At 39.1% G+C, this 17,178-nt stretch overlaps 1 protein-coding gene across 3 annotated transcripts in view; it reads left to right on the top strand.

The window, feature by feature from the left end:
* cep192 (centrosomal protein 192) overlaps positions 1-16,457 on the top strand; it is a 48,988-nt gene extending 32,531 nt beyond the window's left edge. For 2 of the 3 annotated variants that reach the window (XM_062398557.1, XM_062398556.1), the window contains exons 37-51: positions 57-178; positions 1,091-1,200; positions 1,305-1,467; positions 1,919-2,009; positions 2,123-2,201; positions 2,335-2,458; positions 3,117-3,222; positions 3,327-3,546; positions 4,782-4,858; positions 5,135-5,230; positions 6,506-6,625; positions 7,341-7,453; positions 7,639-7,765; positions 9,856-9,914; positions 14,546-16,457. In XM_062398557.1, the coding sequence (XP_062254541.1) occupies positions 57-178; positions 1,091-1,200; positions 1,305-1,467; positions 1,919-2,009; positions 2,123-2,201; positions 2,335-2,458; positions 3,117-3,222; positions 3,327-3,546; positions 4,782-4,858; positions 5,135-5,230; positions 6,506-6,625; positions 7,341-7,453; positions 7,639-7,765; positions 9,856-9,914; positions 14,546-14,678 (1,740 nt within the window). In that variant the 3' untranslated portion in view covers positions 14,679-16,457. Of the gene's footprint in view, positions 1-56; positions 179-1,090; positions 1,201-1,304; positions 1,468-1,918; positions 2,010-2,122; positions 2,202-2,334; positions 2,459-3,116; positions 3,223-3,326; positions 3,547-4,781; positions 4,859-5,134; positions 5,231-6,505; positions 6,626-7,340; positions 7,454-7,638; positions 7,766-9,855; positions 9,915-14,545 lie in introns of those variants that run through there. The other variant, XR_009923780.1, reaches the window with a different exon arrangement.
* The last annotated feature ends 721 nt before the right edge of the window (positions 16,458-17,178 follow it).

Here is a 17,178-nt window from a genome sequence, read left to right as displayed (position 1 = left end):
ACATTAACCCTTAAAGAAAATACATTTTTCACCATTTGTGTTTTTTGTGTTTTCAGGTGATAACTGTGCTCATGAAGTCAACCCAAAGAGAACATGGCCTGTGTCAGTCAGTCACTGCCATGCTGGCTACTGTCTGTTTGTTCTGTGGAGATGAGGTCTCCAGGCAGCAATACAGGAGGTGCGACTATTATTAGTCAAACTTAATAAAATTCATAAATTTATTTTCTTTTGTAGTGACAATGGGCCTCATTCACCAATCATTCATAAGAAAAAAACCCACTGAAGCAGTTTGTACTCGGTTCTGACATTTACAAACTGTTGTAGCCAAATCAAATACAATTGAAGTAACTGGTGATACATTTTTCAAATCGAATAAAACAGACAAAATACATAAAATGCCTCCATGCTCGGGTGGTGTCATCCATCTGTCCGGAAGCCCCGACATTCAAATTCGACTTGAAACAGCATAATTTACACCATGTTTTTAGCATAAATATCTACTACTGGAAGTAGGGATGCTAGAGAACGCCTTGGGTGACAGCTTGTTTGCATTGTTTGTGTGTTGCGGATATAAACGCAGCTCTGAGGAAGATATCAGAGGACATAGGCTAAAAACACGGTGTAAATTATGCTGTTTGAGTCGAATTTGAATGTGAGGGCTTCTAGACCTTAGATGACAGCACATAAGCAGTATTGAGGCAAAAACCTTTTTTTCTCCTAAATTGTTTTGTGGACTCCAACACTTCACACATACACCCCTCCATCGGCATAGTGGTGAGGAGCTAATGTGTGAACTATCACTCCAAGTCGTTTGAATATACACATAGTGTACATTCTTTCTTTAAATCGTTTGTATTACTCTTCCTTTCAATAATAGGAAATCTACATAGCAACCACACATCTTGTTGATGTGTTTCGCTTCATGCGGCATCTATTGCACTTCTGTCTTCACTCACATATGCTTCTCTCTGAAGTTTCTTAGGCAAGATACTGAACCCCAAAATGTCCCCTTCTCGTAGAGAAAATGCTGCACATAGATGCACTGTGTAAATTTATTGAATGACCAAACTGTACTATTTTGCTCTTTCAGATTACTTCAGAGCAAACCAGAGGCTGCACAGCAAGCTCTGTCCGAGAATAGTCTTCTGAAAAACATCAACTTCAATGAAAAGTTCCTGGGGGAAGAAAATGTCACAGAGAGTAAGATGTTATATTTGATAAATTATTCGAAAAGCCAATTTTGTCATTTTGGAATTTATGCCTTAACGTTTAAAGTCTGACTAATGATTTCACTTTTCCTGTAGCCTGTGACCTGCCCCAGCGGCCAAATGAGGCCCACATCTTCTATGGCAACATGAGTAAGGTGGTTGTGTCGTTGCTGGGAAGTAGAAAGAACACTGCGTGTGAGGACAGAGACCATACTGAGCTGCAGCTGCCCTCTGCTAGGCAATATTCAGAAACAGACTGGTACTGTCCAAAGTATTACCCACGTACATATGCTAGGACCTGGTTCATCTTAATACCAGCCTTCACTTTCACCTATCAACACAAAAACAGGAATACAAATACAGATTGATTTTGTCTGTCCAAGTACCAAAAAAAACCCCAGGTCAACTGGATTTAGCTGAGTCCAGTTGTTTTTGTTGTTATCAGCATTTTACCATCTTTCATTTTGGCATTCATCATTTTGATATTTAAGAGCTACTTGAAGTGTATGGTTTCAGTAATAAACCTAGTTATTAGACCTGTCTAAAGCCCGGCCAATACTGGGTTTGAGAACAGTTCCATTATCAACCGATATTGTATCTATTTATACAAAACCACTGAAAAGAGAAGAAAGCATCTTATTCTGACTCCACATCAATGTCCGCTCATGTAATATAACACATTGCATCATTTGCTTTTATATGTTTTTCAGCGGTTTGGTAAATGGTGGTGTGTCTTTAGATGTGCTGCCAGTCAAAGGTCCCCAGAGTCCATCACTGAGAGTGACAGAAACCTCCTTAAAGGTACAGATATCCTCTTCAATTAAATTAAATCATGTTTATTTGAGTGGCTATTATATTAGAGCTTCTTCAACAGGATGAGAAAGACTGTAGAAGATGTTTTCTATCTCCCTCAGGCTTCCAATCTATTACGCAGGAAGTCTGATTCCTGGACCATCCATCCAGAACAGCTTGTTCTAACAACTCCTGCCATCAGTGAGTAGAATCGAAATTTCATCAAAATTGTGTGAACTTATCATCATAATAGATTTCTACATTACATTTCTGCAATACACCATATTTAAGTGGTGCTGCAATGGAATCTAATGTTTTTCATTTTCATTTTCAGGTGTAGCGGCCACCACCAGTCAGATTCAGATCTGTAACAACACTTCCAGAGAGCTAAGCTTTGATTTGTCCTGGCCTGCTCACTGTCTCACCATCACACCTCAACATGGAGTGATCGAGCCTCAGTAAGAAAAAAATACACTCTGTAGCTCAGTAAAAGCTATGTAATCTTAAATAAATGCTTGAATCATGAAACATGCTAAAAAAAATTTGGTAGCCTTATTGGCTTAAATAATTGTAATATATACTTATAACAAACTTATTGAAATGTCAATTCTAAAATACATGCTACATAAACTAATACTACTACTGTGTTTAGATAATGTCATGTCGGTTTTTGTTCCACTTGACACTTTGGTTTTTAATAACAAAGCCACATTATTGACCTTTTTGACATTCCATCCAACTGAATAGAGACGGCTTTGAGTAAATGTTCAACAGAAGTAAAATAATGTAGACATTACTTGTGCATTACTGGGTAATTACGAAGTTGTGTAAACAGGATAGTCTATCCTTCCCAGCACTGAAAATAAGGGATTAATCTTGGAAGGTCATTGATGTAGTGCTTCTCCCTTATGCATGCAACATCAGTTATCAGCTAGACAAAAGAATATTTTGTCTTGCTGAATATTGACCAACTAAATATTTTGAGCGGTTAAATCTGATTTGATTGTTTGTGGCAGCTTTCTTCATATCTTTATTGGATGAAAACTTTTGGGAAGAGGTTTAAATGATAATCTCTGTGACTATATGTGACTTTTTCCATTTTACTTGTTAACCAAGGTGCCATCTGCAGATTTGGATCAGCCCTAACCCCTCACTTACAACTAAATCTGCCCTGCTTCCATGGAGTGGACAGGTCTATGTCCAGTGTGATGGTCGACAGAAGGTACTAAATATTAAGAATGCACTCCCAACTTTGTGAGCAAATGCTTTCTTCAATTGTGGGAACTCAATATGAGCTTAATGTGAACATTGTTACCTCTGTTTTAGTTTATTAAGGTCCAGATTCGTCAGGACCTGGCTCTGGATGTGTCCGCAGCCCCATCAGATAGGACACTGTCAGCGCTGCCCCCTCATGCTGCCACCCCTATTGTTCCTGTGGCTAGACTCATCACTGAGCCCTCACTGGCCCTGGAGACCCCACAAGCTCAGGTTGCGATCAGCAACAAGAGTATCATCTTTGCCACCACTCCCACTGGGGAAACATCAGGTAGGGAGATGACTATTTAGAACTTTGGTTCCCAAACGTTTCACAGTCCCTTCAGACATTCAATCTCCAGCTATGTACCCCCCAATTTTTACTTTGGACGTTGGCAACCGCCGCCCCGCCCTGGTCGGGGTCACGACTGACAACCGGGTCGGACTGTTCTCAGTACGCCTCAACTGCGTTGCGTCGCTCGGGCGTGGCGGCCGTCTAGAAACACAGACCAAGGAGTCTAACGCGCACGCGAGACATTAACTTTGCCAGTCATCACCAGTCAACCCCAACCCATATTTCCACACACCCATATGCCTATATGGCACCAGCCTGGCTATCAGTTCTGGGCAGTGGCTATTTTCATAACATCATTCAGATGTCCGTGAGTCGTCTCTACACTCCTAACATTAATACTCGTCTTCTCCCTCCACTTCCTGATTCACCCCTGACCCGCCAACAAACCAGTCAATGAGAGCCTGTCATCCCACACAACTCAATAGCCATTGGTCAAGAACTGTCACATGTCCCACCACGACCTTCTTTTTTTTTTATGTATATTAGCAGTCACGTTTGAGTAACTTTAGAATGATAATCTACAAGTGTTTTGATGAAAAAAAAAACTCTAAGGGATTGTAGATGGTGGTAGGGCTGCATGACATATTGAAAATTGACTGTCATGCAACATCAACATGGGTGATATATGTATCGCAAAAGACTGCTTGAACATGTGTATTCATTGGTCCATCCTGCTCGCTCTCTTCCACACACACATCGAAGCACACACCAACACACAAAACAGTGTCATCAGACCTGTGTAGAAACAACATAATTTGTCAAGTTAGACAATGTATGGAGAGCCAGACGAGATGGCAGGGCAAGCACAGCTTGGCTCGATTGGGTGTCTACCCCTGATTTGGTGACGCTGTGTCTCAGCTGTTCGCTGCGTCCTTAGCCATGTGAAATTTTCTCAATAAAACCATGTTGTTTAAATGAAAATAATTCATTTAATTTTTGTTGTTTCTGAATAGGCTACTCACTGTATGTAGTCTGTTAGCAGCGGTAACCAAAGCAGAAATACTATAACACCATATACTTAAGCATTTGTTTATTTAGCTTAAGTCATATCGTAATCGCAATATTCAATATTGTTATCGCATATCACATGTTTTGCTAATATCATGCAGCCTTTGTCTGTAGTCAATAAACAGTGTGCTTATTCAAACTCTTGCGTTGCTGCTGTACTTCAGAGGCCAAGCTGGAGGTGCAGAATGGGCAAGTAGAAGTGAGGTGGTACCTATCATCATTTGCCCCACCATATGTCAAGGTGCTCTTTTCTTCATTATCCTTTTCGTCTGCCAACTCTTTTAGTTATTACTGCTTATGTTTCCTCCCTTTAGTCTCCCTCCCTTTTACTATTTCTACTTTCATTTATTTAGTTTTGTTTTTTTTACTTTTCTTTTGTCTCATGAATGACTTTGGTAATGTTATTTACCACTGTAGGTTTACACTCCTGATTTCGTTTAATTGATCATGTAGTTGTGTCTTATTACTGACCATTGGGTGATAATAGTGACTTATGTCAACCCGTTTCTTTCCCCAGGGTGTTGACAACACTGGTGATGTCTACCGGGCTACCTACACTGCTTTCACATGCTCCAGGGTCTCAGGAATTCTGGGAGCCAATGAGAAAATGCAGGTAGGCATTCACACATTTTTAGAGAAAGTCAGTGTAAAAGAACAGGGCATGATTTTACGAGAGCTGCTTTCAGACCTTCACTTAAATTTACCAGAGTTCTCCATAGATTCACCTGCCGGCCCCCAATTTAAAAGTCAAGATAATGTGAGTCCATGTGAGAAACTAGCAAGATATTATCAAGAGGATTCTCCACTAGCAAGTAGGCATGGGAATGATATTTCTAACATGTCGAAAAACTGAAAAAAACCTTGCTGCGTCCATTCTCCAGCGCGCAGCCGCCTGGCTGTTCACACCGGACCCGCGATTCTCCACTTTTTGTTGTATGTCACCCGTTCAATGTCGGGTTTGGGAGTAAATGATGATGGTCCTCATAGCCATCCCCCAACCCTCTCTTTCTCTCTCTGTCTGTGTGGTTGTAGTAGAGGGGCAGATGGGGAGATTTCGATATACCGGAACCGGAAGTGACTGGTTCTTCCGATCCAGTCATTTAAAGAATAAAGCATAGACTTCAGAATAAGGGCACATTAATAATCGTTTGAATAATCGTGATTTTGATATTGTCCATAATAATCGTGATTTCGATATTGTCCATAAAAATCATGATTATGATTTTTGTTTTTTTCATAATCGAGCAGCCCTACATGTCCTACATAACTTCTGATCAGTGATGGTGTTTATTGTTAAATTGTAAAGTGGGCTCAGGTCAGCAGGGGAGTGAGGAGGAAATCGACTCCATCAGAGACTGACACATACAGGACTACCGGACCTTTAATGTGCATCTGTCCTGGTCCTGAAGAAGCAGTGGTTTTAATTTTGCAGCGGCAGGACATTGCTAAAACAATGAACGTAGCGGAAAACATTTATCGATTATGTTCTGTCACTAAAGATGCACTATGATGCAGGGTCGTCTAACTTCAGTCCTGTTCAGGTCCTGATAACTTGTAATTAGGGTTGGTGTTTATTTATAAAGTATAAAGTTAGCGCAGTTCAGCAGGAGTGTAGAGGAAGCACACCCAGACAGGAGACTGACCTGTACAAACCAACCTGTGCTTCTGTAACGAAGGTACATCTTTAGTCGTACAAGATGTCGTAAGAATTACCAAAAAAAGGGTTCTGTATGTACTTGAGCCGAAAATATTATCCTATTCCTAGAAAATTTGTTGGAACTATTTTTTTAAAATTTTGAAACCATTATGATGTTGAAGAACATGTGAGTGCGTAAGAAAAACCAACAATACAAATACTTTTCCTCCAATGTTTTTCTTATCCTCTCAGTTGCCTATGACTTTCCTGCCCAGGGACCGAGGAGATTATGCACAGTTCTGGGACTTGGAGTGCCACCCAGTGTCTGAGCCCCAGCAGAAAACCAGAACCCGCTTCCAGCTCTGTGGCACTGTGAGAGAACCCAGCCTTTAGTTTTATGGTGGTTGTCTTAGTCTTTCTCAGAACATACTAAAGCAAATTTTCAGCACAAGCCGGATACTTGTATTGAAAAAGTTTGTAGTGTAGTTTAAAATGGTCATAGTAATATAACATCTCCTTAATGTATGCTTTTTGTAAACCATAATGAAATAAATTCGCTTTACTTTTGCATAGTTCGAACTGTTGCAAGCAATAAATCAGGGAATTGATAATTTCCATGATTCTCTGATATATATTTATATATACCAACCGTGTTGTGCCAGCGTTCATGTGTATGTTTAACTTTTGTTGGTCAAGCTCAGAGTGGCCTCACAAAGCACATTTTTGTCTTGGGAAGGTGATATCTCTGGAATGCTGTCAAGTTTCACATTCTGCACAACATTTACTCGGACTTGAGGAATGAATAACTTGACTTTGGTAGCCAAAGGTCAAGGTCATGTTGGCCTCACAAAGTATGTTCATGTTTTTCTTGAAATGGATATCAGAAGATCAGCTTCAGGGAATGTGTTCTAATTTGATACAAATGTTCACTAAGACTGAAACTCGACTATCAGAATAGTCGTAAGTTGCAGCCCTACTTTGAACTTGTCTTTAATTAGCCCAATGTTTTGAGGGGTCTTTCAGTTTTATTTTCTCACTTTCGGAGACGACTAGCAAAGATCCTAAAATGTTTTCTGTTTGTCTTAAGGGTGTAAAATCTGGATCTGTGGAAGAACCACAGGAAGGAGACAGCACTGTGGTGAAAAAAGAGCCCACAGTCAAGACCAGAAAGGGAGAGGATGCCTCAGCAGGCAAAAAAAGGTTAGAAATATTTTGCTAAAACTAAATATGCATATGATCCTCAGCAGGTTCCCTGTAGAACTTTCAGCCAGTATGGGAGATAGCTATATGTGGATGCCTTGATAGCTTAGGAATTAATCTCACATCCCCTGAATGTAATTATGTTAGGCTTCCTGTTTAAACTATCACAATTTGTAATCCCCCAGGCAGGAGGAGACTGTGTGGAGGGGTGTGTATTCTCCACAGGATCTGTACACCTTCCCTGCCACACGGGTGGGTGAGTCCAACACTTTGAAGGTCAGCATCCGCAACAACTCATCCAGCACGCATGAGGTGAGAGGCAACTTATTCCCATCAAGACTTTTGAAGGGATTTATTATTCTCCATTACTGTAGCAGAAGCTGAAATACAGTGTATACACACATCTTCAGCATTTACGTTACCACAAATTGTTTTCTAACAAGTTATTTCCATTACTTTCATTCGCTTTTCTAGATGGGATGGGGTTGCAGGGCTCCAGACTAACTTTTTTCACTAGTAGCACTGACGCTCCATACCGAAATTTTAGGAGCACCAGCACAAAATCAAGACGCACCACTTGTGGCGACATGCAACACAACACGTAACAGTTTTTTCCCCTCTTAACTGTTTTACAGATATTATTACATTACATTTCATTAAGCTGGCGCTTTCATCCAAAGCAACTTACAATAAGTGCATTTAAATATGAGGGTACAAACCCAGAACAACAAGAATCAAGTTAGTACAATTTTCATCAAGAAAGCCAAACTACAAAGTGGGAGTAAGAGAGAGTAAGATAAATGTTTTGGTTATAAATAGACAATTACAAATTCCAGAAATGAGAAAAAACTAATGACCTTCAGGTAAAATAATATTGTTTTAATTTTCCACTGTCAACAATAAAATGCTGATGTCCCCTTGTTTACAAGATTCACATATTACATGGCGGGCAATATTATGGTGAAATAATAACATTTTTGTTGATTAATATTCTACCATGGCGACCTTTAGGTGCAGCAAAAGTAGGATGAACTTGCTTCTACAATCCCATTTAGCACGGTTATCATTAGGTTTAGTCTCCTCCCTTTGTGGATCTAAAACGATTGATTGACATAGTCAATTGTATTTTAAATAAAACTACAAATTCGATTTTTGCAGTGTAGCATAAAGTGCAGATATTTAACAACAGCACATAAGAAAACTGCACAGTACACAATGCCAACTTCATTCAGTAATTAAAAGTTGGTATTCAAGTTACTTCATTTAGTGGGAAACTGTAGAACTCTCCCAGTTTGTTTCTTATTCATGAAGACATCTTTAAGGTCTACTTAAAATATAGAATTCCTACCTCAACTCAGGCTAATATTGCTGTGCTGCTACAGTGACCACGATGAGGAAAGTACATAGTGAAGTGACAGCATTTAACTGGTGGAGCCAAGTAACTACTTCCTGTATTGCTTCAAGATGGAAGGTGTCTAGAGTTTTATACAAAGCCCAGCCTCTATTTCTCCGCATTGCTTCCGTTTCGTTGTAGAACGAAATGGTTCATCAGCTTCATCAGCTTTAGAAAATGATTGACATCACCACACCACGGGATGGCCAATCAGGTTCTTAGGGGGTTGAGATTCCAATTCACAAGGTTTCGATTCGATGTGATTCCATTCAATATTGATTCAGTTTGGGATAATTCATTGTACAATACCAATTTTGCTTGAATATGAAAGACATTCTCAGAGAACTGAAGCAGTAAAGTGTGAAAAGGAAACCTCTTACTCGGTGCATGATGTTAAATATTGAGGTAGGCCTGTCATGAAAACAAATTGTGTTGGATGATATATTGTCCCAGAATTTATTGTGACAAATATTATTGCCATACTGTTGAAACTATTTCATACCACTGAAATGATATGAGAACATAATCCTGCAAGTACATCCTTTCAGAGAGCAATTCCCTTCTTATTCTTAAGAATATTCAGTATTACAATTGAATTAGAATTAAAACTATTATAATATCCTTAATAAATAAAACATTTATAAAATTGACTCTTTGTAAACTCAACATCGTTCCCAGTCTGAGAAGTCTGGGAGCGCACACACCCAGTTTCTTGCTCGCGCCTGGTATTAAATGTGATGGCCTATATGATAATGATTTATTTTTTTTAAACCCCAAAAAATGAGGGGCAAATTTGTAATTGCCACTGTTTATAAAATTGTTGCACTTTCTCTTAAAATAGTCCCAAAATGCATCTAAATAGTGGCAGTCTGGAGCCCTGAGTTGCAAGTAGAAATTTGCATGATTTACTTAATTTATCCCGTATGAGAAATGTAATAACATTAAACTAACATTTGTCGCTGTGCCTGGGTTTGATATTTGATGTCTTGCTTCTCTAATTGTCTTACAGCTGAAATTTGTAAACACTAAGGAGCCATTCCACATCAAGCATTCGAAATATTCTCTGAGGTGAGTCCAGTAGTTATTATCCCTGATAGAAGCTCCATTTCATGATAGCAGCCCACTGAAAATCTGGTTTCAGGAACTTTAACTCGTCTTTGTAATTATTGCCGAGCTCTGTTTTGAGTTATCTTATTACTACTATACACTTTTCCGTTTGTTGTCAGAGATGGCTCCACACTGATTTCTCTCATAAAACTCTGTATCTATGGTCCAATCCAGAGGAGTAGGGCCAAGTGTTGTTGCTCTATAGCCCTCGAAAGGTAGATTTCTCTGACCCTCACTTCAAACGCTGGGGTAGCCAGAATGCCTTGAGATTCACTGGCAAGCTGGGAAAGAGGCCCTCAAATGTAGTATTTTCTAAACTAATAAGGATTTACAAATTGTGATATTGATGGTAATATCTTAGTTCAATATCATTTCAATGTATTATGGTCATTTCTTTCACAACTTAAAAAAAAATGAGCGTTAGCGGTCTTTTTTATTTTATTTTTTTGCATGATAAAAAGAAGGGCACGAAGCACTTGATGGATCACATGAATTGCAGCGATGTTACTGAACTTAACTGCTGCTCTAATAACAACGCATCCTGGCAGGGTTCTTTACAGACCACTGCTAGCAGTGTGCTTTGGTTCATACGTGAAATAATGCAGCGCATCCAAGCCTTTCAATTTCAAATGTCATTGATTCCCCTGCAATAGCATAGATGTTATTGGGGTATTATAGGTTTGTCACTTTAGTAACTGCAAACACTAGCATTGGTTTATTTAAGATCTCAACAACGTTATTACAATGACATCCCCGGCAAAACTTTTGTCTTGTCTGTTTACATCGACGACTAGTGATGACGTCTCAGGTTTTAGCTAAGACCACTGATGATTTAAAGGCTTCTTGAACGGGTTGTCCCAATTCAAAGGCCAAGATTTCAACCCCTAACCCTAACCCACAAATGACTAAATCAGGGGTCTCAAACTTGCGGCCCTCGAGACATTATTTTGTGGCCGCCACCTTAATATGAAAGATTAATGTTAGTGTGGCCCGCGAGTTTTATATTTTTAGCTTATGTGTGGGACAATGTTATTAGTTCTGGTTTCCTACTGTGTGCCTGTCCAGTGAATGCACCATGCATGTGAGTGACATGGGGGGCGGGGTCGTGTGTGTGTGTGAGAGGAAAGAGTGGCTTTGGATGTGCGGAGAGCAGGAGGGTGAAATTCATAGTTTTCCGCCCACTTTCGCGCAGGTCATGATGTATCCAGTGGTTCATTTGCAAATCACAAGGTGCCGGAACGCTAAGTACAAATGACAGCGCAGGTACGACCAGCACAGGTCCCGAAACGTACATAAAACGACGCTTAAAGCAGCACACACATGCCTCTTACAATGCAGTGGGACTTATTTAGACTATACTATAGTGACGGTATCAGTCTTTGTGTCAGTGATTAATAAAGTGGCATCTTGAGCAAAGGCGACTTCTGTGTCCAGCGGAGAAAACGAATGGAACACACACACACACAATTTGTTAAATTGAAGGCAAATTCAAGGGACACCACGGTTCCTTTCCGCAAACGCTGCGCTGTGAGGTTTTGGGAGCTTCTTTACGAAGATGGATTATTCTAAACCGCAGCAGTTTATAACACGACATTGAGCTAATATCTACATTTTACAGTCTGGGCTGTTTTACATTATTATTTACACCTGATATGTGGGGATGAATTTTAATGATTTAAATTCCCTCATCCTCTGGTGGTGACATTTACGCACCGAGCCACAGACTGTACATGACGATGTGCATAATTATTTTGGTTCATCTTAGAAGTCTGCATTTGTTATTATTTTATGAAATTGTGATGCTGTTTTTAAGAAAGCTATATATATAGCTTATTAGATTCTCTTGTTATTGTGTGGCCACATATTAGTAATTTATCCACCGATGTCAACAGGGGCTCCATAAATTTCTAGTGATTACATTATATTATATTTTATTTTAATTATTTCTTTAAAAAGTTTTTTTAATATTCATATTAATATAATAAAAAAAAAAAATCGATACGAGAGGTACCGGATCTGGCAGCAAGAAGTAGTCAAGAGAAAGCATGTTCAGAAGAACCGTTCATGTTCTTCAATATTCTATTCATGTTCAGAAGAACCCATTGAAGTTAAATAACTGTTAATAAGGACATTTGAGAAGTTTGGATTTTTTTTAGCAACGTTTTTTTTTGTGGAATACCTGATGCGGCCCAGCCTCACCCAGATAATGCCTCCAGTGGCCCCCAGGTAATTTGAGTTTGAGACCCCTGGACTAAATGAATATGTCATTTGTGACATATTCTGCATTACTTTGTCATCTTACTCATAAGTTGTAGCCCCAGCTTATGTTGATTGTTATTGATCACTGTTACTTTACGTTCTCTCAACATGTCAGCTACATGTCTGAACATTTAAGTCATGAACGTTATTTATTGATGTACATATGGTTCTGAGATGCATTACAACTACAAACTGCATTTTAATTTTGTTGTCAATTCTTAAGCACTGAAAATCAACCGTTTTTGTTGTTTTTACACAGATTTGTTTGAGGTTTTTAAATATAACCAACATGGAAAAACAAATGTTAAAACTTCCTTCTATCCACATGCATGCACGCAAACACTCACAAGTAGGCACGCGTGCACATAGGCACATCAGTGGGCCACGGATTATTTTGTAGTCCGAATGGTGGTCCCTGGGACAAAACCAGTTGAAAACCCCTGCGCTGGTGAATGAACGCTGCGCAGGGTATGTTCCCATACAAGAGAACCTTTTCTACCCTTTTTGTCGATCGAACAGGGGTGCCCTCCCTCTGCCATTTTCCACTCGCGCTGTTAAATACCGCCGGTCACCACACACACAACTCCTTCACTTTACAGCTGATTGAGAGTGAGAGCCAGTCAGCTGGGCAGCGTTGGATGCTTTGGGGGAAGGACTGACTTCCGCATGCGCGTCTCTTTCCAAAAAAATTGCAAATAATCAATTCATCTCGATCGTAGTAGTTTGGAGATCGTTTGACCCCATAATCAAAATCACAATTAAATTTTGATTAATCGAGCAGCCCTACTGGAGATTTTCATCATAACCTGAACTTTGCCTGAGGTGTGTTTGAGAGTTTGTACTAGCCGTGTGGTGACCCCAGCATGTTGAACTTTGTATCACACTCTCATGTCCACCCGACTGAACACAATGCTGCCCTTCTTATTGTTTATTTGTTATGGATGATTTGCATTTACAGTACATTGTAATTAAGATTATTATTTTAGCCATAGCCTCATTTCATTATTCATATAGTGCAATCTTGAGTATTCGATTTTATTTGAATGTGTAATTACTAGTGCTGTCAAACGATTAAAATATTAAATCACGATTAACGCATTTATGTCATAGTTAATCAAAATTAATCACATTAATCGCATATTTTTATCTATTCTAAATGTCCCTTCATTTATATTTTTCCATAATTTGTTTTAATTTGAATGCTCTTATCAACATGGGAAAGTGGATTGGCTTGCTTTATGCAAATGTTTAATTTTTTTTAAAACAACATTGCCAAACGGGGTGGTACAAAATAAAATTATAAAGTGCACATTTCAGGTAAACAAGGACTCTGCCTATAGTGCAGTTAAACCATGGCTTAATATTTTATTTTTTTCAAGTTTGCTGTGAACATAGCAGTCAGGCCTCTTATTTCAGAAACAATGAATCGTAACAGTTAGGTCACCAATAAAAGGTAAGCCTACTACTTCTTTGCTTTCAGCCAGCTACTCAAACAGACAAAATAACAAACAAACAAAATACACAGGCAAGTGTCGGCCTACTTTGAAATAAATTAAACACAGAACTTGTAGGGCTATTTGAGTTCTCCCCATATTTGTGGAAAATGTATGAAATAAGAAGTACCCTATTTTGAAATAAATAAAAACATATAGCTGCAGCCTAATAGCTTAAAAATATATATTTTAGTTGGCGAAATATTTAAACAAAAAGCGAGAGCAGGTCAGACTGGAGGCCAATCAGGCCTCCAGTCTGACCTGGCCTCCAGTATCTGAAGCTTCTATCGAGCTTCAGATACTGAAGCTCGATAGAAACCAACTGCAGCTTCTGCTCTGATCAAAAGATGAGGCGCTGATCTCTGAGCAGCTGAAACCAGAGAAACTGTGTTTTCACTGTTTCCGGAGCCCCCGGACCGGTGCGCTATCTGGGAGCACACACACACACCCACACTCGCCCGCCCGATGTTTTAAAAAATGATTGTGACTTAGTCAACCACCAACATTTTCGTCTTGTCTCCTCTCGTCAACGAAAGTTAAAATAGATTTAGTCATAGTTTTTATTTTCAATGATCCGGGGTTTTTTTTGCCGTGAAAGATTGGATGTGTAGTGTGACTACGTGTGAAAACATGCAATAGCGCATGTCACGCGGCGAAAGCGTGAGAGTTGGCAGCTCTGCTTAAACTTGGGAGAAAAAAATTGACGTCGTTAAAATGGGTTTTGTTTAACTGACAGCATTAGTAAATACATGTTTGTGTGTTGTGTATTCATGCTTCTACTGTTTTGTGTGTGTTAAAGTTTACTGTGTTTTCACACTTTTTTTCTCCTCTACACATTAGATCACAGCACTATTTGAAGCTACCCATCCAGTTCAAGCCGAGCACTGCAGGCAGACACGCCAGCTTGTTGCTCATCAAGTCAGAAACAAGTGAAAGTCTTGTTATTCAGCTAATCGGTGAGGCAATGCCTTGACCACACCATCTACCATCCTCAGCCAACCCCACATGCTGACTGGTCGGTTTTGGATGGCTGCTCATCTCGGTACTGTTCATCAGGGCATAGAGGGGAGAAATGGGTGAAGACAAGACTTCACAAAATCCCAAAAGGAAGCCGGAACTTAAACCATTCCCTGTCTTCATATTTAAAGATGTGGACTGTTTACCTGTATATGACTTTGAATCTGCTACCAACATCTGCCTCTTGATAAGACTCGGGTGTCATCAGATGGCCCATGTAAAATGATTGTTCCTGAAGCAGAACATTAGGGCTAACTGGCTTATAATAAGTCTGCGACACTCAGAATTTTAAAGATTCCCGTCACTTGATTCACAAACTGATATTTGCCTAACCCTTTAGTTGCGTCACATGGGAGCATTGTTGCCACCACGACCTGTCAAACAGAACCAGTACCAGCTGGGATATATAGGGGATTTTTTGGAGTTGGTCACTCAGGAATTTAATGTTGCAATTCATTTACATAGATATAAAATAAAAAGTATCATGTATGATTAACCTAATTTATTGTATTAACTCCAACATGCCCCAGGGGATTTAAGGAGTCTGTTTTCTTTTAATCGCATAAATTGTTGGGTCTGTTCACATTTCGTAAGATCTTCTTTTTCCTCTGTGCTTGTGGGGTTTCTGTGTATGAGGCTCCTTGTCACACAGAGCCCACCTGGATAGTAACATTTGTCAGAAACATGTGTCAACTTCCAAAAAACAAAAAAGTTAAAATATACTTGATTTAGTCATTATCATTGATTGTTATTTTCTGCTTGAATTGGATGTTTTCTGTACAGCAACTTGCCATGCCTGCTTAGTGGGGTTACAATGGTATTTACAGTGTTAATAGCTCCCAGTTAACTCTTTTGGCGCTGGGGCAAATCACCAAAAATGCATTTGAGCCTTGGATTCAAATCCATAATTGTTTTTGTAGCTTGATGGGGAAATATTGGTGCACTTCAACCGAGATGTGGCATTATCTGTCATGTTTTATACATGTTTATATTAAGGCAGTATATTGTCTCAGGTTGCATTCAACATGCTCTGACAGCTATCCTATCATACATTAATTTACAATTTTCACATGCTATTAATAGTATATCATGTAATATATTGCTATGTGTACACATTTTAAATAAAGCCTGTGATAGATAGCTTTGCTTATTCCAGCACATACTTAACAATATTGGTAAATCATTACCAAATAAACTACAAACAAAATAAAATCATTGCAATACCCTCCTCAGAGACCCTCTAATAATCCACACAAAGCTCCATGGAATCTTTTTTTTCTTTATACCATGGTCATTTACCCCAATAGGTGAACAGGCTATAGGACCACAAACCCTGAACTAATTATAGCTGAAGTTACCCCGATAACTGCAAATTCTGCTTCTGGAGCTGGTAACATCAGATCAGATCAAAACCTGCCAACAGCCCTACTGACTAGTCAGGTCCCTAAAAAAGAGCCTCCAGTCCCTCAACCCTAATGGTAAAGTAGCTAATATTAAATAGGAACTTATATTTGTGTCATGAATCAAACAACTACTTTAAATTTGTGGTTTTAAAATGGCCTCCTACAAACAATGGTTAGTCGACCACAATAAATAACAAAAAAATATATTTTGCTGCATTCTAATCGTGCAAAGATTGTGTTTTTATTTTTTGACACCCAGACCTATTCTGTTGCTGCAGCTCAGAATAATATGAGTACAATTTATGGAATAAAAACTGGACAAGAACATGAAATTCCCCCTGATGTGTTGTATGAGAGATATTATTCTTACACAGCTCAGTATTCTCCCAAAACAGGTGTGCTTTATCTGGTAATCTGGCTTTACTGCATCTTTATGCTCACTCTTTTTTACGAGTGTCTTGTTTACACAGGATAATAAAAGCAAAGAGCAGTAAATCAAACATTTGAAAAAAACACATTCATTATTAAACAAACTTAATAATAAAGAACGGCATCAAACCATTATTTTTTTCATGGTGTGCATAACACCATGCAGTATGAAGTGTTGGTGATATTAAAGATGAAGTGAGATAGAGAGTGTCTCATAAAGTCTAATGTGAAAGCATGAAAGCAAGATAATGAATTCGAAAATTTGATTCAAACAACTTCATGTTGGAATTAATTTAGAACTGAGAGAACAGCTTGTACAGACAAACAAACCGGTACAAAATGAATGAATAATCACTTTCCCAAACGGCAGGGGTTTAAGAATTATAGTGGAAAAATAACTAATTGTTGTAACTTAAAGCCTGAAACATGCTTCTGCGTTTTCACGGGCCCGTAAGCGCAAGAGCCCTTCCGGGTCCCTTACGTGCTTATGTATCCCTCCTTACGTGCTGACGGATGTCGACCCCCTTTTCTAAAATTTACGGCAAAGCTCCGCATGCTCACTCAGCCCGCATAGGCTGTGATTGGTCTGCTCTACATCCCTTCTGGAGCTGCATTTCCGGTTTC

Source organism: Platichthys flesus, chromosome 11 (assembly GCF_949316205.1).
Source record: "Platichthys flesus chromosome 11, fPlaFle2.1, whole genome shotgun sequence".
Taxonomy (NCBI): domain Eukaryota; kingdom Metazoa; phylum Chordata; class Actinopteri; order Pleuronectiformes; family Pleuronectidae; genus Platichthys; species Platichthys flesus.
Note: the sequence above shows the minus strand (reverse complement) of the source record. Positions and strands in the feature narration are given on the sequence as shown.